Here is a 24,750-nt window from a genome sequence, read left to right on the forward strand (position 1 = left end):
AACAGATGGGGGGAAGAGGGGCCTCCCTGAGGTCCAGGGAAAAGGAAGGGTCCTTCCAGAGCCGAGGGAAGCGCCAGAAGCTGGGAGAATAACACCAAGTGTGCAAAGATCCCGCAGTGAGGAGCGTGGCCGCACTGCTGGGAGCTGGGCGCTGAGAAGGGTGGTGACAGGGCTAGAGGTTAGAAAGGTGGGTCCGGCACATTTTGGGAAGCTTGGGTTGTATTTTGCATCTGATCCAAAGACAACTAAAGCAGCTTAACCTATTATGTGTGGTCCAGTTTCCCACATTCTGCTGCTATGGGAAAAACGGAAGGGTGCGAGAAAAAGAGCCTTGTTAGGCTGCTGCAAACCCCAGGGAGCAACGGCGGTGACCTGGACCACGGTGATAGTGGAGAGGGGAGGAAGCCAATGTATTCGGGATACATTCTAAAGACGAGCATGAATACCTTCTTTTCTTTCACTAAAAAAAGCGGGGGGGGGGGGGGGGGCGGGTGGCAGTTAGGTTACTGCAGAGGACTCTGTCCTCAGCAAATTGTCCTGAGTTAGATAAGTTTCCAACTGAAAGCAATTCCTTCCTGGTGCCGACAGGGGACCCAGACCAGAGAGGAGCCTTGCCTTGCCCAAGTCCACACGGCACTCGGCAAGCCTTCCGGGACCTACAGCCCCGCTTCCCAAGTCAGCCTGAGCCCCTCCCAGGAGTGTCCCAACCCCCGAAAGACAGAGGGGCTGGGAGAGGGAAGTGGGGGGCAGAGGCACAGAGGGTGCAAGGTGACGGTGAGACGCAGGTTGGGGGCGGAAGGGCTTACGATGGGGATCGGAGAGGGTGTGAGAGTTTCCTAGGGGCGGAGAAGGAGCCTAGGAGCACGGGGCGGGGCGGAGGGGCGGAGGGTTCAGCGGGAGGGGGGCAGGAAGGAAGGGGAAGGGGCGGGGCCGAGGAGAGGCGGCCCAGCGGCGGGCAGAGCTGCGCGCCTCCCACGCCGGCAGGGCCTGCGGTTTCCCTCCTGCGCTTCCCTTCGGAGCAGGTGAGTCCTGAGCCCCGGGGACGCGCTCTCCGCGCTGGAGCTGAGCAGGGGCCCCAGGTTGCCGCCGCAGGAGCGGCCTGCGTCCCTAAGACCCTCCCGCCCGGGTCACCTGCAGACGGCAGCCTAGAGGTCTCGCTCTAACGGCTGGCACACCTGTCATTTGCCGCCACCGAGCCCTAGAGTTGGGGAGGAAGGGTGAGCAGTTCATGCCTGGAGCCCAGAGTCCCCAGCTCCGGCTTCCAGAAATGCAAGACGCTGTGGGTCGGGAGCCAGAGCCTTTGTTCTCGGCTCAGCTGTGCTAGTGTCCCTCGCTGGGCCTTCATCTCCCTTCCCGCAAAGTGAGCAGGGTCTTTCGGTGGGTCTCCCTAAGTTCCAGACAGACTTAAAGTCCTGTCCTTGACCAGCTTCCTCTAAGACATGTCCCGGATTCACCAGCCACGTCCCTTCCTCGGCAAACACGTGGCTGCACTCTGAATTCTGGACCCTCAGATCCCTGCAGGAACCCCGTCTCAGCTCTGGGGAAAGAAGCTGCGTCCAGCCTGTGGCCGACAGGCGGAGGAGTTTGTTTCCTGTGCGTTAAGGCAGTAGTTCTTTCACTTGCTGTCCACAGGCAGGTGTTGTTACCTCCATTAAAGATGAAGCTGGGCCCAGCCGGTGTGGCTCAGTGGTTGAGCATCATCCTATGAACCTGGAGGTCACAGGGCACATGCCGGCACTGCTGGCTCAATCCCCAGTAGGGGCCATGCAGGAGGGAGCCCATTGATGTTTCTCTCATTGATGTCTGTTTCGCGCTCCCTTCCTCTCTCTGAAATCAATAAAAACATATTTAAAAAAAAAAAAAGGCGAAGCTGGGGCTCAGAGAGGCTTAAAGGCAGGTAGGACCAGGCAGCTCTGGTCTGCTTTTTGTCCAATGCTGTACAGGTTTGCCAAAAAGATTTTCTTTTTAATTCAATATGCCTAAGCAGTGGAAGAAAGCACTGGCCAAAGAGTGGAAGTTTGGGTTCTAGTCCTGGCTATGCTGCTGACTCACTGTGATCTTAGGTAGATATCTGCTCCTCTCTGGCTCCGTCTTCCCTGCTGAACAGCCAAGGGTTTGGTCAGATGGTCTGCAAGGACCCTTCTGTCTTTGGAATTGCTAACAATAGGAATAGCAATCATAATTGTTTCCTTGTGCCATTGACCTACACAGCCCTGCCTGAGCTGGCCCCCTCTCTACCCCAAGCACCAGACTCCTTGCCCTGCCTCAGGACCTTTGCACTTGCTGTTTTCAGTGCCAGGAACACTTAGCCACCTCTCTTTCCTCAGTAGTCATTCTTCAGATCCCCACTGAAACTTCACTTGCCTAGGAGGTTCCCTGACAAAGACCAGATAAGGCCCTTGGATTTATAACTTCACGGTTCATGCTGCATTCATTAAGCCTAAGTGTCGGTGTAGTTCTTTGTCTAATATCTGTATCCCCTACTATTTAATGCTATAAATGCCATGAGATCCAGAACTCTGTCCTGTTCCCAGCATCTAGCACATAATCAGTGTTCAGAAACTTGTTGTGCAATGAACAGATCATCTCATTTAGTCCAATAATCTTGCGAGGTTGGGTCCTTGTGTTCTTATCCATGAGGAGACAGGGCTTCCAAGAGTGATACTCCCAGGGCCACACACTGAGTTGTCAGCACCAGAATTTAAATCCAATCTAAAACCTGAACTCCCACTTTACTTGCCGTCTCATTCCAGGATCTTCTGCTGTGAAGACATTTCCCAAGTACCAGAAATTCTGACCCACGAAGCCCAGAAAGAGACAACCATTAGGTTGTAGAAGTGTGTGGTCCAACTCAGTTTCCCCTTGGCCCTTGGAACGTAAGGTGGATCTGGAGTAGACTTGGCCCCTCCTGCAGACCCATGGCGCACCAGCTACAGATACGACTGCTGACGTGGGACGTGAAGGACACACTGCTCAGGCTCCGCCGGCCCGTGGGGGAGCAATATGCCTCCAGCGCTCGGGCCCACGGGCTGAAGGTGGAGGCCCCAGTCCTGGAACAAGCCTTTGGGCAGGTGATCAAGGCTCAGAGCCACAGCTTCCCCAACTATGGCTTCAGCCAGGGCCTCACCTGCCGCCAGTGGTGGCAGGATGTGGTCCTGCAGACCTTCCACCTGGCGGGCGCTCGGGATGCCCAGGCTGTGGCCCCCATCGCTGACCAGCTGTACACAGACTTCAGCAGACCCTGTACCTGGCAGTTGTTGGAGGGAGCTGAGGACACCCTGAGGGGGTGCCGAAAACGAGGTCTGAGGCTGGCAGTGGTCTCCAACTTTGACGAGCGACTAGAGGGTATCCTGATGGGTCTCGGTTTGCGGGAACATTTCGACTTTGTGCTGACCTCTGGGGCTACTGGCTGGTGCAAGCCGGACCCCCGCATTTTCCAGGAAGCCTTGCGGCTTGCTCGTGTAGAACCAGCAGTGGCGGCCCATATTGGGGACAGTTACCACAATGATTATAAGGGGGCCCGGGCTGTAGGCATGCACAGCTTTCTAGTAGTTGGCCCGGGGCCTTTGGACCCTGTGGTCAAAGACTCTGTACCCCAAGAACATATCCTCCCCTCACTGCCCCATCTCCTCCCTGCCCTTGACCGCCTGGAGAACTCATCCACAGGGCTGTGAGTCTGGTGAGGGAAGCGGCTGGGCCCAACAAACATTACAGACAGGAAGCCCTGTCCTTCCCAAGATCTGACCTTTACCCCCTCCCTGTAGACTCCATAATGCATTCTGACTATAAAGCAATGAGTGTGAGGCTTTCAGCCCTGCCCCACCTAACCAGCTCCTGGTCTCTGAGATGGTTCATTCATCACACCTGCGTCCCTTTTTTCACAAATCTGCCTCACCTCCAACAAGATTTACTACAGGCCCAACTAGCTTCAAAATCAGGTATCTTGAAACTTGGTTATAGCAGCAAGGTCCTTTTGTCATGGGAGAGCTTATGTGGAACCCCAATATGCAAAACAGGAAAAAAGGAGACACTGTGAGGGTGAAGCAAAGGTCCTAGGACCCCTCATTCAGGCCCTGAAGCCAGTGGTTCTCAACCTTCTGGCCCTTTAAATACAGTTCCTCATGTTGTGACCCAAGCATAAAATTCTTTTCGTTGCTACTCCATAACTGTAATGTTGCTACTGTTATGAATCGTAATGTAAATATCTGATATGCAGGATGGTCTTAGGCGACCCCTGTGAAAGGGTCGTTCGACCACCAAAGGGGTCTCGACCCACAGGTTGAGAACCGCTGCTCTACAACTTCCCCTACCTGCAAAGTCTAAGGTCAGAGGAGCTTAATTTGAAAATCAGGGTGCTAAGCTGTGCTCAAGGACATGTCCTCTAAGACAACATAGTCTAGTCAGATTTTAGACAAAGAACGCCATAATCAGTCATGAGAAGAAACTTGATCCACACACACACACACACCTCCTGCATATGTTACGTACTCTGCTAGTTCTTGATAGGCATATAGAACCCTCAAAGCTACCTAGTGGGCTTAAGTAGTATGTCTTCCACTTGACAAGGGATTCAGAGGTTAAGTAGCCTGCCTGAGGTCACAGCTAGTACTTGAGGGAGCCAGGGTTCCAGTTTAGGCATGTCTGACTCCAAAGCCCATTCATTGGCTTGGCCACTAGTTTGCAAATAGAAAGGGATCCATGTCACATGAGACATGGTGCAGCTGAGGTCCTGGAAGAATAGGGACGGTGACCTAAAGGGTGTCATTCTTAAAGGACACCCCAGTCATAGGGGGGTAACAAGGGGTAGGAAAGCGCAGGGGACAGGGACCAGAGCCCAAGGTGGCAGGAGTGTAAATGTGGGGAGAATTACTGGGAATTGAAGAAGTTGCATTTTAAAAATTCCATGTCTCTTGCCGAGACTGGTTTGGCTCAGCGGATAGAGCGTCGGCCTGCGGACTGAAAGGTCCCGGGTTCGATTCCAGTCAAGGGCATGTACCTGGGTTGCGGGCACATCCCCAGTGGGCGATGTGCAGGAGGCAGCTGATCGATGTTTCTTTCTCATCGATGTTTCTAACTCTCTATCTCTCTCCCTTCCTCTCTGTGAAAAATCAATAAAATATATAAAAAAAAAAAAAATTCCATGTCTCTTCCTGCCTCTCCCTCTTCACACACCTCTCAACTTGGTATTTACTGGACACCTCTGTGCCTCAGCCAGTGCCAAGCACAGGGGAACCACAGGTGAAAAGCACGTAGATGGGCACATGCACGTTATGTTCTAGTGCCAACAGCCAGGGAGGGCTCTGGAGTGTACCCTGAACTGGGACTGGCATTTAGGTGGGCAGAGCAGGGAATCCCTAGCAGCAGGCCCATGAACTGTGGACTGAGGGCTGGTATGGAGAGTTAGATTGGTGACTTGGGGAGTGTGATGTAAGGGCCTTCGGGTGCCATCTAGAAGAATCTGGCATTGACCCAGGTTTGGAGGCAGGAAAGCTCTCAGCAGCGAGGACAGGGTCATGAGCTGTGGTCTCAAAGCCACAGGGGCCTCAGAAGTCATTGCAGTCATAAAAGTTGCCAATAGGTCTGTGGACTGACTGGATTTGATCCACCCAGTGTTTCTTATTGAGCAAACAGTGGGGAGGGCTCTGGGCTCATCTTTGAGCCCAGGAGCCTGAAGTTGTAGGTAAGATTGCCTTTGAACTATGTTCCCCAAAGAAACAAAAATGTGAGGACTACTGCTCTAATGTGACCTCCTTAAAGATCAGAAAAAGACCTGCGCTTGGTCCCAGCAGTGCAGGGCACAGAATTGACTCCAGGCCCTTTAGGGTGTGTATGCTGACCTCAGCCACCCGCTTATATCTGACAACATGAAATGAGGAAGACATCAAATTTCCAGTAAACACACCCCTAAGATTTGAGCTGGCCCTTGAGGGGAGGGAGGGGCGGGGCATGCGGCAGGTGTTGCCCAATTACCAACAAAGAACATGGAAGAAAATTGTCAATCTTTTAAAACCTTTAATAATGTACATGTTCTCTAAGGCTGGTCCTCTTACCCCCTCAGCTCTTTCTGACTCCAGGTTCTCACCCCAAGTCCCCACATTATGTCAGAAGGGGCCACCAGGCGGGGCACTCATCAGCTGCATCCGGGGGGAAATTAATCCCGGTTACCGCAGTGGGCACAGGGTGGAGGTCAGCCGCCAGGTCCAAGGCAGAGCTGCTGATGGGTGTGTTGCAGTCAGGTTACCTGGAGACAGGATTTTCTCAGTCTTCCGAGTGGCCAGGTAGGCCCTGGGTTAGGACACAGCCCCGCGGCCAGAGTCCTCTGACCAGGAGCAGCTGGCAGGAGTTCTAGATTCCTTCCAGGTTGTCCTTGTGTGCTAGAAAAATTCTTTCCCTGTGTGTCATGTCATGGGAAGGACTGGAAAGCACTCAATTGAGATGAAAGGACTTCAGCCACAGGCTTCTCTGCCAGAAAACCATTTCTACACGCTCAGAGCTGGGGGCAGGGGGGCTGAAAGGCAGTGCTTCTCCAGAAGAGTCTACCACATGCACCCATCCACCCGTCCACCCATCCGTCCATCCATCCATCCATCCACCCATTCACTTGCCAAATATTTATTACACGCTACCCAGGCACCATGCTGGATGCCAGAGATAAAGTGGTGAACAAGACACCCTTAGAGGGTGAATTTGGGAGACTAAGGCCCAGGGAGTGGCAGGTTCCCCACAGATACAGCATTTAATGGTTATACCAGATCTGAAATGGATCCTACCCCTCCTAAAGCTGCCCAGTGGGCATGGGCAACATTTGGGAAAAGGATACTGGGTAGAAATGTGGCCTAAAAGGATGGTGGGCAGGCAGATCTAGCCTCCCCAGTGCCGAAGGTCAGTGGACAATGGAAATGGTCTGGTCAGCCACAGCAAAGACTGGGAAGAGGGGCCCAGGGAAGGACGCGTGGTGGGTGTGGAGCACTGTGCCTGAGGCTGGATCGTAGAAGAGCAGCTCCTGGGTCTGCAAGTCCAGCAGCACGCCCAGCTGTGCTGGGCAGCGCAGCAGCCCCAGGGGCACATGCTGCCCGCCATGTGAGAAACAGAACTCTTGGTCGTAGCGGGAGAAGACCCAGGAGTAGTCATTGTGGCCCAGACGAGAGTCACTGCCAGAACCCTTACGGGGCAGCTGGCCTAAGGCCACGCCCACCTTGTAGGCACAACTGTTCTGCACATTTACCATCCACGCGTGCAGCCCAGACTGGAAAGAGGTGGTGGCCAGGGCGTTGGGCCAGTGGTCAAAGCGCTCTGGGCCATCTGCACAGGCCTTGGACTTCTTGGCGTTGAAGGTCAGAGTCCTTCCATCATCTGACAATTGCAGGAAGGGGCAGACAGTCCTCTCATCGATGCGCACATCCTCCGTGCCTGCCAGAAAAAATCTCAGAGTTACCCAAGGTCCACACTCAGCCCTACCCTGGTCCTGCCAGGTAGTGAAGGGCTTCCTTATCACTCACTGGCAGCCATTTACTCTCTCTGAGCCTCAGTTTCCTCATCTGTAAAATGGGGATCAAAATAGGACTTATCACAGGATAGATGTAAGGATCAAACGAAAAGATACATGGAAAGTACCCAGCAATAATATGTGCTCAATAAATTGTGGTCATAACAGTCGTTATTACTATTTGTAAACTCTGATAGAAATAAGGCCCAGAGAAGCAAATTGCCCAAGATCACACACGAATTTGGTGGCAGGGACAAAATGAAGACCCAGCATGTTGTTCCTACATCTAGCATCTAGCACTGGTCATACTGCATTCCCGTTGGGCAAATCTGCAGCCTCCAGATCAGACTTGTCCTAGGGACACCGTGCCCCTGGAAGCTGGGAAGCATCAGGTATGCAGTTTCCAACAACTAACTACATGGGACTGCCAGCAAATCAGGTAATATTTGACACCAGACTCTAGAGCAGTGGTTCTCAACCTTAGCTGCACATTAGAATCACCTGGGAATCTTTTTAAAATCCTGGTGTCTGGGCCTCATGCTCCGGAAATTCTGTTTCTTTGTTACTAATGTTGTGGCCCCACCCCATAACAAAGAAACAGAATTTCTGGAGGATGAGGCCCAGAAGTCAGGATTTTAAAAAGATTCCCAGGTGATTCTAATGTGTAGCCAAGGTTGAGAACCACTGCTCTAGAGAATTCTAGTGTGTACTAGCATTTTAAGGAGAATGGGGAATGGGAAATTAGGAGGTGGGGAGGGTTAAAATCGAGAAAAATGTCAATTCACTAATTAACCTGTGAATTGTGCAACTACCACAACTGGGAGAATGGAAACTTCTAGCCTGCTTTGAGAACCCCCGCACTAAATGGTAAGTTGTGGAGGCAGGAGACTGTGTCACATTCATCTCTGTGGCCCCAGCATGCAGCACAAGGTCAGGTCCACAGTCAGCCTGAGTCAATGTTTGTTAAGTGAGATGAATCCAGGAGGCTCAATTCTCGCTCCCAGTTGGCCATCAAGTATCTCTCTTCTTAAAGAGAAACCAGGTTTCCAAGAAATAATACTGAGCTGTCTCAGTAGGGCAGGGCATGAGGAGGACGTGGTTTACCAGAACAAGATTTATCCTAGACCCAACTACAGAGCAGGTAGGTCTGCTAACGGGCAGGACCTGGCCCAGGTGCCCCAGGCCTTTCCAGAACCTTGGCTCCATTGACAAACCTGCACCCAGTATCACTGGTTGTTTAAGCTACCATCCCAAATGCACCAGTCCCCAGTGTTGGCCACAGCAAACCACAGACAGACAGACAGACAGACAGATGCCCAGTTGCTCCAACAGGTGCTGGGCTCGAGCTTCTAACCTGAGAGGGAGCCGAGAGCTGCTGTTGCCCAGAGCTGGGTCAGAAGTGGGCTCCAAGCACACGTCTCATTAAAGTTTAACTTTTTCGACTCCTGGGGATCCAAAATGCCCTCTGCTTCCTCAGCCCTTGTAAGAAAGAAAACAAAACAGATTCAGAAAGGTTCTGGAAATGTATCTGGATCAATACAGGGTAATGGAGGGGGGTGGGGGGCGGAAGGTGGCAGATAATCCTCTTCCCACAAGGGTGACACCCAGATTGGCCGCCAGCCTCAGACAGGAGCTGCCTAAAGGGGACTGGAGCCAAAGTGAAGGCGGACATTCCCCCTGTGCACCCTCCACTCCCCCAAGCCTTAATTACGCATGGCAGATGATTGACAAGGTGGTAACTACTTGGCGCCAGTATCCTAACTTGGAGTCATTCTGCTCTGTGGACGAAGCTACTCACTCGTCCAAGGATCTGGTACTGGGCAGAGCCGGGGTTAGGACTTGGGCCCCTTGGACCTCTGTGCAGCAGTCTTCCCACGCCACCTTCCTGCCCAGAGAAAATTTCACCTCCCTCCAAAACCAACTGCAGCAGTAATGCTGCCCTCGGTCTGATTAGCTGGTGCAGCCAACTCCTCTGCTCTTAAAATGCCAACACCCCTGTGGGGTCACACAGGAAGGGACTATCGGTTATTTCCCCAATCACAAATTATTCACAGCACTTTGCTCCCAATAACTACCTCTCCTCAGCTCAGGGCCGAGGACTGAGTTTGGTTGGAGAGGAAATTTGGGAATAAGGAGAACCGCCACTTATTAAGCAGCCAGGCTCTGGGCCTGCCCCTTTCTATACAGAACCTCACGTCATCTTTGGTATAACCTGGGAGGTACTTGTTACCCACTTGACAGGAGAGAACAGAGAAGACCCTCAGCTAAAACGGGGATCTGATTCAAGTCCTACCTCCAGGCACCGTTCAACGTAATTCTTTCCTTGACCAGAAGTGAAGTCTCAAAGGGAATAGAGCAAAGTGGGGATTTGCAGCCTTTTGAACTGGGTTCTGAGAAAGAACTTCCCACTGCTTCTAATCCTGATGGCTCTGAGATCAGGCAGCAGTTCTGAAAGTATACACTCTCTGCCCCAAATCTCGAAGGTCTGCTCATTAATGAAGGGGGCGGGGGCATGTCTCATGGATGCCTGCTCTTGGCAAGACTGTCACTGACTATCCTGGCTTGGGAAGAAGGAGGTAAGCAGAGCCCTAGAAAAGCTGAGCGCTGGCTCTAGTAACAAAGAGTCTTTGTGGTCAGGACAACAGAGGGTCTGATGCCTCTTCTCACAGCAGGGAGGCTGGGTCTTCAGGGACCCCAGCCATCAGGTGGGGAGGAAAGAGGACCAGTATCTGCATTGCTAAGCCATCATCCCAGGGCAAATCTGAGGCCAATCATAGTCACCAGAATCTAGAAAATCAGCTGGTCCATGTGCCTTCTGGTACAGAAGGGAAAATTCCTGGGAGTGAATTGGGGCTCGGACACAGCAGGGCCCTGGCTAGGATCTGAAGGCCCAGTCTATGCAGCAGGACCTGCTGCCATGTGACAGGCTGCAGCTGAACCCAGCCGGGGATGTGGAAACAAAATTAGATCCAAAAAAGGCATTTCTCAGACAAGTGAGTTCCCAGCTAGAAGGTGCTTGACAACTTTTGAACACGGTACTTTCTAAAGGCACAAGGAACCGCAAATAAATTTTGACTTCTACGAATGGGTTTGTCAGTAGTATTTTTTTTCCTAAATATATTTTTATTGATTTCAGAGAGGAAGGGAGGGAGAGAGAGAGAGAATCATCAATGATGAGAGAGACTCACTGATCGGCTGCCTCCTGCACACTCCCTACCAGGGATCAAGCTCGCAACTGGGCATATGCCCTTGACCAGAATCAAACCTGGGACCCCTCAGTCCGCAGGCCAATGCGCTATCCACTGACCCAAACCAGCTAGGGCTGTCAGTAGTATTTTGTTTAAGCAATTCTCAAACAACTCTGTGTGTATTATAGGACCAAACAAATGAATGACTATATCGCTGTTGGTGGGTGCCAAGGTTCTCACTGTGAAAAAAGAAAGATATAAACGTAGAATGGGAGAAATCAAAGGAAAAATGCTGTAGTGTTCCCTTGGAATTAGAAGTTGTAATACAAACTCATGAATAAAAAAAAACACTCACACTTCCCAGCTCTGTCTGCTGTCTACTGAGAAGGCCTGGAAGCAATGATGCATCGGCAGCAAGGCACATCTACTGCCCAGATCTCAGTTTTTAAATACCACTCCCCACTACAAGGAACCAGGAGTCCCTGGAGCAATAGCTGGTTCCAGGGCTGAGGCAGGAAAAGAACAAGGTGAGCCCGGGACATAATGTTGTGCTGGAACACAAGAAAGTACTTAAAGAATGATGGGGCCCAGCCGGAGTGACTCAGTAGTTGTGTCCACCTATAAACCAGGAGGTCATGATCCAATTCCCGGTCAGGGCACATGCCCGGGTTGTGGGCTTGGTCCCCAGTGTGGGGCATGCAGTAGGCAGCTGATCAATGATTCTCTCTCATTATTGATGTTTCTATTTCTCTCTTCCTCTTTGAAATCAATAAAAATATGTTTAATTTTTTAAAAAAGAATAATGGGGACTTGTCAAAAGGATCCAGGATCCAGCCCCAGGGGACTAAAACTGACCAAATCTAGGACAGTTTGAAGATCAAAATTAGTAATAGTAGTAGTAGTATCAGATTATAATACACTGAATAAAAAAAGAATTCGCAAGTCTATATTTATACTAAATAAATGAATGAACAAGCAAATAAATAAGTGAATAATTCAGGAATTTAGCATCAATGGAGACTAAAATTATGGGATGAAGTTTGAAGGTAAAGAGGCTATTAATACAAAATGCACCTCCTCACACTGCTTATTCATTACAAAAGTAAAGATATAACTTTATAATGAAGAAACCTGATAGACACCATTTTATCCATGTGATCAAAATTGACATTCCTGATAAGGGACAAAGTGACATCACGTGCCCTCTGATTTGACAGACTGAGAACACATCACTTATGAGATACTCTTGCCAAAAATGCATAACCTGAATCCAATCATGAGGTAACATCAGATGAACTCAAATCGAGGAATGTTCTACAAAACAACTGTCCTAGACTCATTTAAAATGTTTTTCTTTTTTTAAAAAATAAAGGAACAATTCCAGATTAAAAGAGAACAGATGGACCAGGAAAAAAAACAACAACAACAAAAAGAAACCACTAAACACTGTTAAGAACTTTTTTGGTACAATTGGCTGTAGATTTGGATATAGGCTGTATATTAGATTATAGTATTATATCAACATTAAATTTCTGAACTTGATAATTATACTGTGGTTATGTAAGAGCATGTCTTTGTTCTTAGGAGATAAATGCTGAAGTATTTAGGAATAAAATATATGTTCTACAACTTACTCTCAAATAGTTGAGAAAAAAAGGTTTTTTAAAAAAATGTATTTTTATTGATTTCAGAGAGAAAGGGAGAGGGAGAAAAAGAAACATCAATGATGAGAATCATTGATCAGCTGCCTCCTGCACGCCCCCTACTGGGGATCAAGCCCACAACCCAGTCATGTGTGCCTTGACCAAGAATCAAACTGTAACCTCCTGGTTCTTAGGTCGATGCTCAACCACTGAGACACACTGGCCGGGCTATGATTTTTTTTTAAAAGATACTATGCTAGTACAGAGGAGCAATCATCTTGATAGATAGGAAAAAAGAGACAGTGAGAAAGAGCAAACATGGCAAAATGTTAACACAATTAGTATTTCTAGGCAAAGGTCACTGTAATACTTTTTCTAACTTTTCTGAGTTAAAAATATTCAAAACAAAAAATTTGAAGATCAAAATTTTTTTCAAAAATCACATCAAGTTGATATTGCAGACAGACTGACTGTATTAGAGGAAGATGATAAAGATAGAGAAAAAAGAGAAGACCAGCAGAAATGTGGGAAGATGACAGGAGGGAAAAAGTAGGAACAAGCCAAATACACGTGAAAAGGAGACAGAAACCTGGCCGGTGTGGCTCAGTGGTTGAGTGTCAGCCTATGAACCAGGAGGTTACAGTTTGATTCCCAGTCAGGGCACATACCTGGGTTGCAGACTCGATCCCCAGTGTGGGGCGTGCAGGAGGCAGCTGATCAATGATTCTCTCTCATCAATGATGTTTCTATCTCTCCCTCTCCTTTTCTCTCTCTGAAAATATACTTAATAAAAATGTATATTTAAAAAAATAAAAGGAGACAGTAAGATGAATGTGGTGCATCCATACTGTGGAATACTTCACAGACTTTTCAAAAAGTGAGGTAAGTCTACATGTATTCACATGGAAAGATTCCAAATTAGCCTGATAAATTATAGAACAACAAGTATAAAAATGATCCCATCTGTGTTTAAAAAAATATTTTTAAGGGGGCAAAAATTCTCCTATGATTATACATAGGAAAGTCCCAAAGACATACAACTAACGGTTCTCACCTCTAGAGAATGGGGTTGGGAGGAGATGAGTCATTTTTAATCTGAATAGTTTTATATTGGTGGATTTTTTTTTCTTTCTCTCATACATATGTATTGCTATTGAACTTAAATACAAAAATAGATAAGAAGAATGGGCTGTGCTCCTCAAGTACAGCTCTGAAATCTTGCACTGATTAAGAATTTAATTTCCTTGCCTGGCAATTTACATCCTTTTAGCCACTCCTCAGACTCTTGGTTCCCAGCCTTTTGGGACCTAGGTAGGGCCTGGTGAAATTCTTTGCATATTGCATACTTAACATGCAAATTTGAGGAGACAGTCCTGAGACAGGTGTCAGATGTGGGTCCCAGTCCCAGCTCTGGGGCTTGGGCAAGTCCCTTCCCCTCTCTGAGCCTCAGCATTCGCATCTGCAGATGGGCTGGTAAAACCCTCCAACAGGGTGACAGTACAGTTTTTAATGGGATGATGTTAGACTGTGGCAAGCCTCTGGTTAATAAGGGATTATTTCACTCCCTTACACATGGGTCTAAAGCAGCTCTCCAAGCGAGAAGCAGGAAGGCCCCGTCCATCGAGCCTGGCGCCAGAGAAGCCACTCACAGCTGCACACCCTGGGCTTTCCCCCAGGAGCAGCGGAGCCTGAATGCAGTGAACTATTTAGAGGCCCGAAGGCCATGGTTTCCATGACTGCCCAAGCAAATCAGGGACCATACTCACCTCTCAAAAATCTCCTGCTCCTTCTGCTGTGAGAAAAGAAAACAGAGTCAGGCTTGGCACCAGAAACCCAGCAGGCAGTCAAGATCTGAACGGATTCAACTGGCATGGAGGGCTCCGCGGAGACGGAGACTCTAGGATAAAAAATTCTATTCCTTCCTTAAGACAAAGCACAAAGCTGCCTGGGTTCCTCGCATACCTCCCCACCCCCCACTCAGAATGAATCACTCTGCCCCCTGCGCCCCGTGCGGTCCTGAGTTTCCCTCACTTACACTTCAGGACAGGTGCATATTGACCCAACACTTCGTCCCCCATCAAGACTGTCAGCAGCTAGATGGCTGGGACCCTTTCCTGAATCTTCTATTGTGACTGTCCCAGTGTTTCGGACAGAACGTGCTCTGTCCATGGAAGCTGTGTGACTAAATGAATGCACAATCTAGGGCAGTCATGGAAGCTGTCCTACTTGAACTGCAGTGGTACAGACAGCTCAGTTGTTCTACATTCTCATTTCTCTGCTTGGCATATTTATTCAGATGTCACAATGTCCCTTAAAACTGCAGATATCTACATATCTATATAAAATACTTTGAAAGAATAGGTGCCAAAATATTAATCATAGTGATTTCTAGATGGTAGGATTAAAGATGAGCTGTATATTTTTATATTGGACTCCTTGTCAATTCTTCAGATATGGAGTTATCTCTCCACCTCCCATTTCCTTTAACATAGTTGCAACTCTTATCTTTCAGGCATCAGCTTCTAAGTCACTTCATCCAGGAAGCCTTCCCTGACCCCCCCCCCCCCCCGAGTTTGGCTTGTGGGGTCCCTAGCTCCCAGGAATGTCATCTACCACAGCACACATCCTCCATATCCTAATTATCAGTTTCTGTATTTGTCTCGTCCATAAGGCTGCGAGTTACTGACAGCTGCATACTGCAACTCCACCCCACAGCACAATGCTTAGCACATAGTAGGCACTCAATGAATATTTGCTCACTATTCAAAGAATAGTTACCAGGTGCAAAAAATACATATATCTCATCATTGATGTTTCTATCTCTCTCTCCCTCTCTGGAATCAATAAAAATATATTTCTAAAAATCTATATAATTTTATTCCCCTGACTCATCCCTGCTTCAAATTATCATTATCCACCCACCTCCAACCAATAATTTTAACATTCTCGATGTTTTCAGACTTTTTGGAGAGACATGCCCTCAACCTCATCTGACTTACAATCAGCTGGAGGTCATCTGTATGGGTGAGCATGTCCACCAGGCTGGTGCGGATGGTGTCGAGCTTCTGCAAAGCCTCAGCCCAGTGTACTCGCTGCGTCAGGATGCTCTGGTGTGCCCGCTCCTCTTCGCCATGCACCCGTTCCAGCAACCGCTGCTCCTCAGTCTCACACAGACTCCTCACCAGGCCCAGCCGCTGGATGACCAGCTCCCGCGCTGCGCTGGCCATGCTCTAGCGAGGGATAAAAAACAGTCAGGTCCTGGCAAAGCCCCAGTCAAGATTAGGAGGGTTTCGCCCTAGCTGGTTTGGCTCAGTGGCTAGAGCGTCAGCCTGCGGACTGAAGGGTTCTGGGTTCAATTCCAGTCAAGGACACATGCCTAGGTTGCGGATTCGATCCCCAGTAGAGGGCATGCAGGAGGCCTCTGATTCTCTCTCATCGTTGATGTTTCTATCTTTTTCTCCCTCTCCCTTCAACTCTGAAATCAATAAAAAATATATTTAAAAAAAAAAAAAAAGCTTAGGAGGGTTTGGGCATAGCCCAAAGGAGTACCGAAATTGATCAGCAAGGTCTGTCATGGGCACTGTAGTGGCAGTAACAGTGCTTAAGCCATCCCAGCCTTAAGAGTTCCCAACTATGGTGTATATGGTTTAGGGTAAAGAAATGTGAAATCCAGATATCCAGGCTATATCTCCCAGAACCAGATTCCCAGAATGGAAGTGGTGGGCAGGGCCTAGAGATCAACTAGAGCCACCTACTTATTTCACAGATGGGAATACCAAGGCCAAGGGACCAAGGTCAGAGATCACAGAACTGCAGAACAGAAGGGCCTACAAAGTCATCCCCATCAACAGGATCTGTACCAACAGTGGTCCAGTTGATGTTTTTGACGATGTCTGAGAACAAAAACCTTATTATTCCCTAATTGTCCATTCCAATTGCTTCCATGGTAGAATTCTTTCCTGCATCAAAGGAGGCCTGAAATCAGTTCTCAGCCAATAAAGTTAATGTGTGTCTCCTAGCAACTAGCATGGTGCCTGCCACATAGTAGGCACTCAAATATTTACTGAATGACTGCTAGGAAATTTTTTCCCAACTTAGTCAAAAATCTCTTGATAGTACTCACATGCTGAGTCAGTGACAGAGCTGGGACTAGAACCCAGTTCTCTTGACTTTCAGTCCAACACTATCCCCCTACACCAGTGCCATCTGGGAATCGGTCCTACCCAAAGGTACCTGTTGCATGAAGTGAGAGGAGAACAGTCTCCTTCATGCCAAGGTCAGAGATAGCCAACAGCTTCCAGTGTCCTGCCCCTGAAGACCTGCTTTGCACAGTGCAGACGACAATTATCCCTGTTGAACAGATGAAACTGAGGCCCATCATTTGCCCAGTGGGGAAAAGGGAGTGGCTCAGTGTACAGTCCAGTGAACCTGGGAGTTCAGAGCCCTCAGTGTTCTCATAAGGCAATGCGACATAGGGGCTGGGAAATTGGGTTTTGGAGGCAGTTCCGAAGTTTAAATCTTAGCTGTTGCACTTACCATCTGTGGAACTTTAATCACGTTACTTATCATCCCTATGCCTCAGTTTTCAACTGAGGATGATACCTCATAAGGCTATTGTGAGGATTAAATGAGTTAATACATGTAAAACAAACAGAACAAAGCTGGCACGTGAGTGCTCAGTAACATCAGCTATTGCTCTTCTCTTTGTCCCACTCTGATGCCCACAGTGCCCTGAGTCTCTGCAGCTGTGTTTATACTGTGTGATCAATATCAAGAACAGACCCTGACCCAAGAGACATCAGACACTCCCTGAGTAGAAGGTGGCAATCAATTTCAACACCCTTCTTGAGTCATTCCCAGAAATGATCCCTTTCCGAAGATATGACAGGGTAAACGAAAAGCCTCCTAGAACACAGAAATGCTAGAAAAATAACTCAAAGTGAAGCTGCTTTGGCAGCTAATTAAAGGAAATAACCTGGAGTCCAAAAGTAGAAAGGAAACTGGAAACCAGTGTAATCAGGAGCTGAGGACTCAGTTGCCTAGGGTTGGGCTTGTGATTTGCTTTAGAATTTTATACTCATCTAAACCATCATACAAGGGCATACAAGGTCACTATAAGGTGACAAAGGAATGGTTTACCAAGAATATATAACCAATCTAAATTATATACATTTAATATAAAAAGAATAGTTGACAGAATCATAAAGAAAACTAGACAAGTCCACAGCATGATATGAAAATGTAAATAAATGCCCTTTGCCAGTAATCAATAAATCTGACAGATAAAAAATTAGTAAGTAGAGAGAAGATTTGACCCAATTAATAAACTTAATTATTAGATATATATAGAACCCTATATATTTTTTCAAGTGAATATGAAATGCTCACCTAAACTGATAATGTTTTAGGGCATGAAGCAAGTCCCAACAAATTTCAAACAATTGATATCATACAGATTACAATGCAGTTAAGTTAGAAATTAGTAAAAAAAAAAAAAAAAAAAAAAAGATGATAATTTAAAGAATAAAACCATACACTTGGATATTTAAAAACCTATTTCTAATAACTCATAGTGAAAGAACAAATCATAGTGGAAATTTAAAAATACTTGTAACTGGCCCTAACAGGTTTGGCTCAGTGAATAGAGCATCAGCCTGCAGACTGAAGGGTCCCAGGTTCGATTTCAGTCAAGGGCATGTACCTTGGTTGTGGGCACATCCCAGTAGGGGGTGTGCAGGAGGCAGCTGATTGATGTTTCTCTCTCATTGATGTTTCTAACTCTCTATCCCGCTCCCCTCCTCTCTGTAAAAAAATCAATAAAATATATTTTAAAAATAAAAATACTTGTAACTGAGTGCAAGTACAACACCATGTTTGTGGGAGGTACCTATATCAACACCTAAAAGGTTTAAATGCTCACCTTGAGAAATAAGAAAAACTAAAATGATAGACTGTTCAACTCAGTAAGTTAAAAAAAACAAAGTATGTAAAAAAACAAATTAAAAGAAAAAAATTATAGCCTGGCTGGTATGGCTCAGAGGTTGAGCATCGACCTATGAACCAGGAGGTCACGGTTTGATTCCTGGTCAGGGCACATGCTCCTGGTTTGATTCCTGGTTGCGGGCTCAATCCCCAGTGGGAGACATTTTTCTCACCATTGATGTTTCTATCTCTCCCTCCCTATCCCATCCTCTCTGAAATCAATAAAAATATATTTTAAAACATAAATAAATAGATAGAAAAATTATAAAGATAGAAGAAGGAGATAATATTTTTATTTTTTATATATTTGTATTGATTTCAAAAAGGAAGGGAGAGGGAAGGAGAGACAGAAACATCAATGATGAGAGATAATCATTGATCGGCTGCCTCCTGCACACCCCCTACTGAGGATTGAGCCCGAAACCTGGGCACGTGCCTTGACCAGGAATCGAACCCTGACCTCCTGGTTTATAGGTCAACACTCATCCACTGAGCCACGCCAGCTGGGCAATATATTTTTTAAAAAGAGATAAAAGAGAGAATTAAAATACTAAAAGTTGGTTCTTTGAAGACTAACTTGAAAGACAAACCTGTGACAACTTGATCAATATTAAGAATAATTTTATGGCCCTAACTGGTTTGGCTCAGTGGATAGAGAGTCGGCCTGTGGACTGAAAGGTCCCAGGTTCGATTCCAGTCAAGGGCATGTACCTTGGTTGGGGGTGTGCAGAAGGCAGCTGATCGATGTTTCTCTCTCATTGATGTTTCTAACTCTCTATCCTTCTCCCTTCCTCTCTATAAAAAAATCAATAAAATATATTTTTTAAAAAAGAATAATTTTATGCATTTAAATTCAACAACAGAGAAAGTAGATAATTTTTCCAGAAAGAATTTACTAAAACCAAAGAAAAAGAAAACAGAACAGGAAAAAGCCTGTAGTTATGATGGAAAATGAATCAGTAGTTAAAAATCTACCAACAAAATACCACCAGGCCCTGATAGTGTTACAGAGGGTGTCACCAAACATTCAAGGCACAGATAATTCCAATCTTATATAAGTTCCTCTAGTGAAAATAGAGAGTTCTGTTTCCCAACCCATTGAATAAGGATTATATAATCTCGATAACAAAATCTGATAAGGACTATACAAGAAATGAAACTCATAGGCTAGTCTCACTCCTGAGCATAGATGCAAAAATGCTTTTTAGAAAGCTATACTAAGGGATCCTTATGATGGAACTGTTCTGTATCTCAGTTGTGGTGGAAGTCACATGAATCTATAGATGTGATACAACTGCATAGAATTAAAGTCACACACAGAAATTAATTGGTGTAAAACTGATAAAATCTGAAAAGGTGAGCTGCATTAATGTCATTTCCAGATTATGATATTCTACCACAGTTAGGAAAGATGTTAACATTGTATGTGAATCTATAGTGATCTCAAAATTAAAAGTTAAAATATATATATATATATCAAGTTACGTTGGTTTTCCCCAGGAATTCAAGGGTGGCTTAGCGTTAGAAACTCTATTAATGTTTTACCATATAAACAGATGATGGAGAACAAAACATATCCATAAACTGACAAATGGCATCCCTAAGAACCTACAGGGAAGGTGATAAGTAATGGAAAATAGAAGCAATCAGAAGAGAACTTCAACAAGGCCTGCCCATCACCTAACCATCTACCTGCACCTGTGCTCACTCTGCCTTCTCTGTTCTGTGGATGAACTGCCCATGCTTTTACCTACAACCAACCTTTCCACTTGCTTACTAGATCCCACCCCCCTTTGCTATACCCAAATTTCCTCTTTCTCTTGCATCATTAATTTTCCCCTTTCTACTGGGAAATTCCCATCAGCATACACACATAAAGTAACTTCTCCCATCTTAAAAAGAAAATAAACAAAAAACTGCATTGATACCTTATCTCTCTCCAGGATCATCCAATTTGTCAGCTCCCTTCTACAGCAACGCTCAAGAGTTGCCTGTATTAACTATCCCAAATTGCTCTCTGAAACCCACTCCAATCAGGCTTTCACCCCACCACTCTACAAAATTCCTCTCATCAGGATCTTCAATACTGTGCATGTTACTAAATCCAAGGGTCCATTCCCATGTACTACTAAGGGTAGGAATAAGAGGGAGGAAGAAATTCATAGCCCCTGCCCTTGAAAAGCATACTTGAGAGATGTAGGTGTGGCAACAAGTCACAAGGACCAGCAGTGCGGTGCAGCAGAAGGAGCACTGGCTGCAGAGTCAGAAGATCCAGGTCATAGAACTGACTCTGGCAGGAGGATGTGGGACCGTGGTCCAGTCCATTAACCGTCTGGTAAATAGGGATGTTACTGCCACCTACTGCATAGGACGATGATAAAGAATATCCAACATACAAGCCCCTAGGTTATTTGATAATTCTGGGGCTGCGCACAAAATAATTAGATGGTAGGAAAATGCTACCCTCCCTGATCCCTTCCCCTGAAAACAGTCTTTGCACTAGTGTGCGACTCTGCCCAGATGGTAAAACCGAGGCTGAGAGAGAGAAGAAACCATCCTTCCTGGGCATCCAGCTTTGTGCTACAGCACAATGAGTTAGTGAGGTTAGGAAGGGACCTTGACTGGTTCAAGCCCCTAAGACTGGGGTCTTACCCTAGGAGAGGGCCCAGAGTAGAGGGGGAAAGGGAAGAATTACCTACCACTGCTCTCTGGTTCTTCCCTGGTAGGACCTCAGCCATGTACTTGGTGATGCCAGCACTCTGTAACTGCAGTCTCTCACACTGATCCACAATCTTGTTCTGCAACACAAACAACACCCATGGCATCTTGAGCCATGTTGATCCATTCATTCCATTCCATTGATTTTTCTTTTTACCCCTCCTCTGCCACCCACTCCCCTGGTTATATCCCAGATCTCACCATTATGGAAAGCTATACCGCCTCCAAAATCTTCATCTCAAATATCCCATCTTCCTTCCCATCCTTCTAGATCACTAACTCTAGAATTTCCATTCCAACAATTTCTTCAGCTCAGCTGGAGCTGTCTTACCTCTTCACTGTCCATCACCTCTTATTGTGGCCTTGCTTCTCTCTTTATCCTGAAATCTCATCTGTCGATTATTTTAATCACTTTCCTGCATACAATCTCAATCTTTCTTCATACCCAGGTATCTGACTCTTTACACATGCACCCAAGTAGAAGAACATGGCTTCCCAAACTGCAGTATCCCCACCCCCACTTACTAAACAGCACCATCAGTCATCAACCTCATTACCCAGAAAAAATAAAAATAAAAAACCTGCAACCTCACATCTAATCCATCAATGAGTCCTACCAGCCCCATCTCCAAAGTCTCTCTCTCTCTCTTTCCTCTGGCCACTTCTGGTCACCTCTACTCCTGCCATTCTACCCAGATCACCATTATCTCTCACAGGAACCACTGATACAGTCTCCTAACTGGGCTTCCATTCTTGAAGCCCCAAGTTAAACACAGCCACGTTTTGTAAGGAAATCAGATCAGGTCACTCACTGTCCCTGCTCAAAACTCTCCGATGACTTTCCAATACACTCACAGTAAGATGAGATTAAGCTTCTTATCTCAGCCAACAAGGCCCTACCTTACGTGACTCTGTGTAATCTCCCCAATGCTACCGCCTACCACTCTCTACACTGGCCTTCTGTCTGTTCCATAGACACGCCAAATTTGTCCTGACCTGTTGTTTCTTCTGTCTCTAGCTGTCTTCACCCATATATCTCTATGTCTCGCTCCCTGACATGTCACTTTTTCAGAAGCCTTCCCTGACGATCCACATCTCCATTCCCTTACTTTGCTTACTTTTCTCCTTTGTACTATCATTCTCTGACTGTATACTGTTTGTTTAACTTTTTTGTATCTTTCCCCCCACCACTGGCCATATCTCCTTGGGCAAGTCCCAAGGTAATAGGCACTAGAAGCACCAGGACTTTGACTTATTTTCTATGCCCAACTGCCTAGAAGAGAGTTCCTACACAGAGGAGGCCCTGAATAAATATCTGTTGAATGAATGAAATCCATTTCCTTGACATCTGAAGTTCAGCAGTTTACAACTCCTAAGCCAGTGATGGCGAACCTATGACACGCGTGTCAGAGGTGACACGCGAACTCATTTTTTTGGTTGATTTTTCTTTGTTAAATGGCATTTAAATATATAAAATAAATATCAAAAATGTAAGTCTTTGTTTTACTATGGTTGCAAATATCAAAAAATTTCTATATGTGACATGGCACCAGAGTTAAGTTAGGGTTTTTCAAAATGCTGACACGCCGAGCTCAAAAGGTTCGCCATCACTGTCCTAAGCTGTGAGCATCACCCATGAGAGCAGGGGAGAGTTTTAGAGATGCAACTGAGGCCCACAGAGAAGGATCTTGCCCAAGAGATATAGCCAGACCCCTGCTTTCCCTCTCCATTTCTCCACATAACAGTGGGAACCCTTCCAAGCAACAGCCCTTCCACTCTTTCCCCTAAGAGCATTGATTGCCTCAGTTCCATCTTCCAGAAGGGAACTCAGCGACCTCTTCTAGGAGGAAGCTGTGATCACCATACACCACAGGACTAAGGGAATGGAGACCAGCTTCTGAAAAGCTACAGGGACAGAAACCCAGAAAGTAAGTGAAAAGTTGTTTGGACTGGTGGTATTTTTGCCCAGTTCAGGAATAATCTTGCCCTGGAGTGAAATTTCTTTGCTGGCTGGAGGAATAGAAGAAAAATCTAACCAAAATTGGAGGGAGAAAAGGGCAAGAAAGCCCTCTCTCCAGGCAAAGAAAATGAATATACCTAGGGCCTCGGGAGGGTTCGGGGAAGGAGTCCCAGGCAAAATATATTCCAAAACAAGCATCAGGCTGCCACCCTGCCCCAGCCTTCGCCCTTTCCACCACTCAAATTCAGGCCTGATGGCAACTTTTAAAAAAGGTCTTCATTAAATTCTCACTCCCATTAACGTCACTTCCTCCCTCCAACCACAGAAGCAAAGAGGTGGTTTCCTCTGGTCAATGACTGCCCTAGTCCAGCCCTGAACAGTAGAAACCTGGGAGGATTTACTGTCCATTCTGGGCCTGGGTTTCCTCATCTATAAAATGTTGGTAGGACCACCACTTCAAAGGGGCTTGCTCTGGATGGAATCAGACGGTGAATATTTAAGTGCTTTGAAACTTGCAAAGTGTCTAGGCTTTGTGGAAGTGTATTCAACTACACTACCCGAGTTTATTTTCGTCATCACTATCATGGATAGTGGTGACAGGTAGGACCCGCCAGGAGCTTTCAGGTGTCACTGAATAACTGAAGCCCCCCTGGCCTCAGCACCCTGTCCGGGGTGTTCGTTACAGTCCAGTCTGAGGAGGCAAGTCTCCAACCAGAGCCCTCAGCCTCACAGCTGGGCAGAACTCCAGAGAGCCGTTGGAAGAATCAAGCCTTTTAATCAGATTGCAAGGAAATCCCCAGGGGCCACCACGGGTAGGCTGGAAGGAGGGAAGAAGCCCCGGGGTGAGTTGGACTCCCCAATCTCAGCAGCCCAGGGAGGGGTGGTGACAGGAAGGTGGCCAGCCTGGAGCCAAGGGGAGGTTGAGGGTGGGGAGAAACCTAGGGGAAGGGTTTCAGCAGGAACCTCCTGATACCTGCCCGCCCCTTCCCTTCACGCTGGTGGAACCAGCTTGACGTCCAGTCAAGGCCAAACCTGCAAGGGAAGAAATCACCTCCCCAGGAAGCCTGAGCGGTGGACGAGGGGAGGGGTTGGGAGCCCCGAGGTTGAGGAGTGAGGAGGGGCTGGGTTTGCTCACAGATCAGCTTCCACCTGGGCGGTGGGAGTTGGAGCCGCTGAGCCCTTTCTTGGCCCAGGCCAGGTCCGATTCCCAGCCTCTGCAACAGGGACCCCATTCTCTTATTTATGTGGCGCAATAACTCTAATAAGTGCGCGCTATTACTGCCCCCGAGCCACAGATGGGGACACTGAGTCTCAGAGGATGGTGAGAGTCACCGGGAGGACGCACGGAGGTGACACTCGTGCTCAGGTATGCCCGACTCCGGGGCCACACCCTCAACCGCCTCGTTCTACAGCCAGGACCTCTGCGGAGCCCGGGCTCCCGGCCCGGCCGGGGTCAGCCCGGCCCCGGGCTCCCGCGTCCCCGCCCCGGCGCCCTGCCCCCCGAGCCCCCGCCTTCCGGCTCCCTCGCCCGCTCACCCGCAGCTCTTCGGCGCGCTCCCCCGCCGGGCGGATGCGGTGGCCCTGGCAGCGGCCGCCGAGCTCCGTGCAGGCGGCGCACACCGGCCGTCGCTCGGAGCAGCAGAACCACTTGAGAGCCTGGCCGTGCTCCGGGCAGAGGGGCCCCGGCTCCGGTCCCGGCCCCGGCCCCGGTCCTGGAACCGGTCCCGCGCTCTCCGCGGACATGGCCGAGAGACCGGCCGGCGCCGCGCGCTC

At 47.6% G+C, this 24,750-nt stretch overlaps 2 protein-coding genes across 4 annotated transcripts; one reads left to right on the forward strand and one right to left on the reverse strand.

Annotated features, from left to right (window-relative positions):
* The first annotated feature begins 751 nt into the window (after positions 1-751).
* HDHD3 (haloacid dehalogenase like hydrolase domain containing 3) lies at positions 752-3,830 on the forward strand. Of its 2 annotated transcripts, none has more exons than XM_070430082.1 (2): positions 752-768; positions 2,754-3,830. In XM_070430082.1, exon 2 carries the CDS (start codon positions 2,919-2,921, stop codon positions 3,672-3,674), a length of 756 nt encoding a protein of 251 aa, XP_070286183.1. In that variant the 5' UTR covers positions 752-768; positions 2,754-2,918; the 3' UTR covers positions 3,675-3,830. The 2 variants fall into 2 exon arrangements, with proteins under 2 accessions (XP_070286183.1, XP_070286182.1); XM_070430081.1 differs by lacking the exon at positions 752-768 and adding an exon at positions 935-1,022.
* A 2,162-nt stretch (positions 3,831-5,992) lies between these two features.
* On the reverse strand, positions 5,993-24,750 carry BSPRY (B-box and SPRY domain containing). 2 transcript variants are annotated; one of them, XM_070430863.1, is made up of 6 exons: positions 24,514-24,750; positions 20,999-21,097; positions 15,317-15,547; positions 14,084-14,106; positions 8,841-8,965; positions 5,993-7,410 (listed from the first exon to the last, which is right to left on the reverse strand). In XM_070430863.1, the coding sequence occupies exons 1-6, from the start codon at positions 24,718-24,720 to the stop codon at positions 6,884-6,886; spliced, it is 1,212 nt and encodes a 403-aa protein (XP_070286964.1). In that variant the 5' UTR covers positions 24,721-24,750; the 3' UTR covers positions 5,993-6,883. The 2 variants fall into 2 exon arrangements, with proteins under 2 accessions (XP_070286964.1, XP_070286963.1); XM_070430862.1 differs by having other exon boundaries at positions 14,084-14,109.

Source organism: Myotis yumanensis, unplaced genomic scaffold (genome assembly GCF_028538775.1).
Source record: "Myotis yumanensis isolate MYYU_CA2020_CCGP unplaced genomic scaffold, mMyoYum1.0.hap1 SCAF_12, whole genome shotgun sequence".
Lineage (NCBI taxonomy): Eukaryota > Metazoa > Chordata > Mammalia > Chiroptera > Vespertilionidae > Myotis > Myotis yumanensis.

What these genes read in the sequence shown, in the direction of transcription:
- BSPRY (XM_070430862.1), bottom strand. Translation starts at nt 24,720, where the DNA reads ATGTCCGCGGAGAGCGCGGGACCGGTTCCAGGACCGGGGCCGGGGCCG. An exon ending in AGCGCGCCGAAGAGCTGCGG is followed by an intron (nt 21,098 to 24,513) that starts GTGAGCGGGCGA and finishes TTTGTGTTGCAG; the next exon opens with AACAAGATTGTGGATCAGTG. An exon ending in GGAAGAACCAGAGAGCAGTG is followed by an intron (nt 15,548 to 20,998) that starts GTAGGTAATTCT and finishes ATCCCTCGCTAG; the next exon opens with AGCATGGCCAGCGCAGCGCG.
- HDHD3 (XM_070430082.1), top strand. Translation starts at nt 2,919, where the DNA reads ATGGCGCACCAGCTACAGATACGACTGCTGACGTGGGACGTGAAGGAC.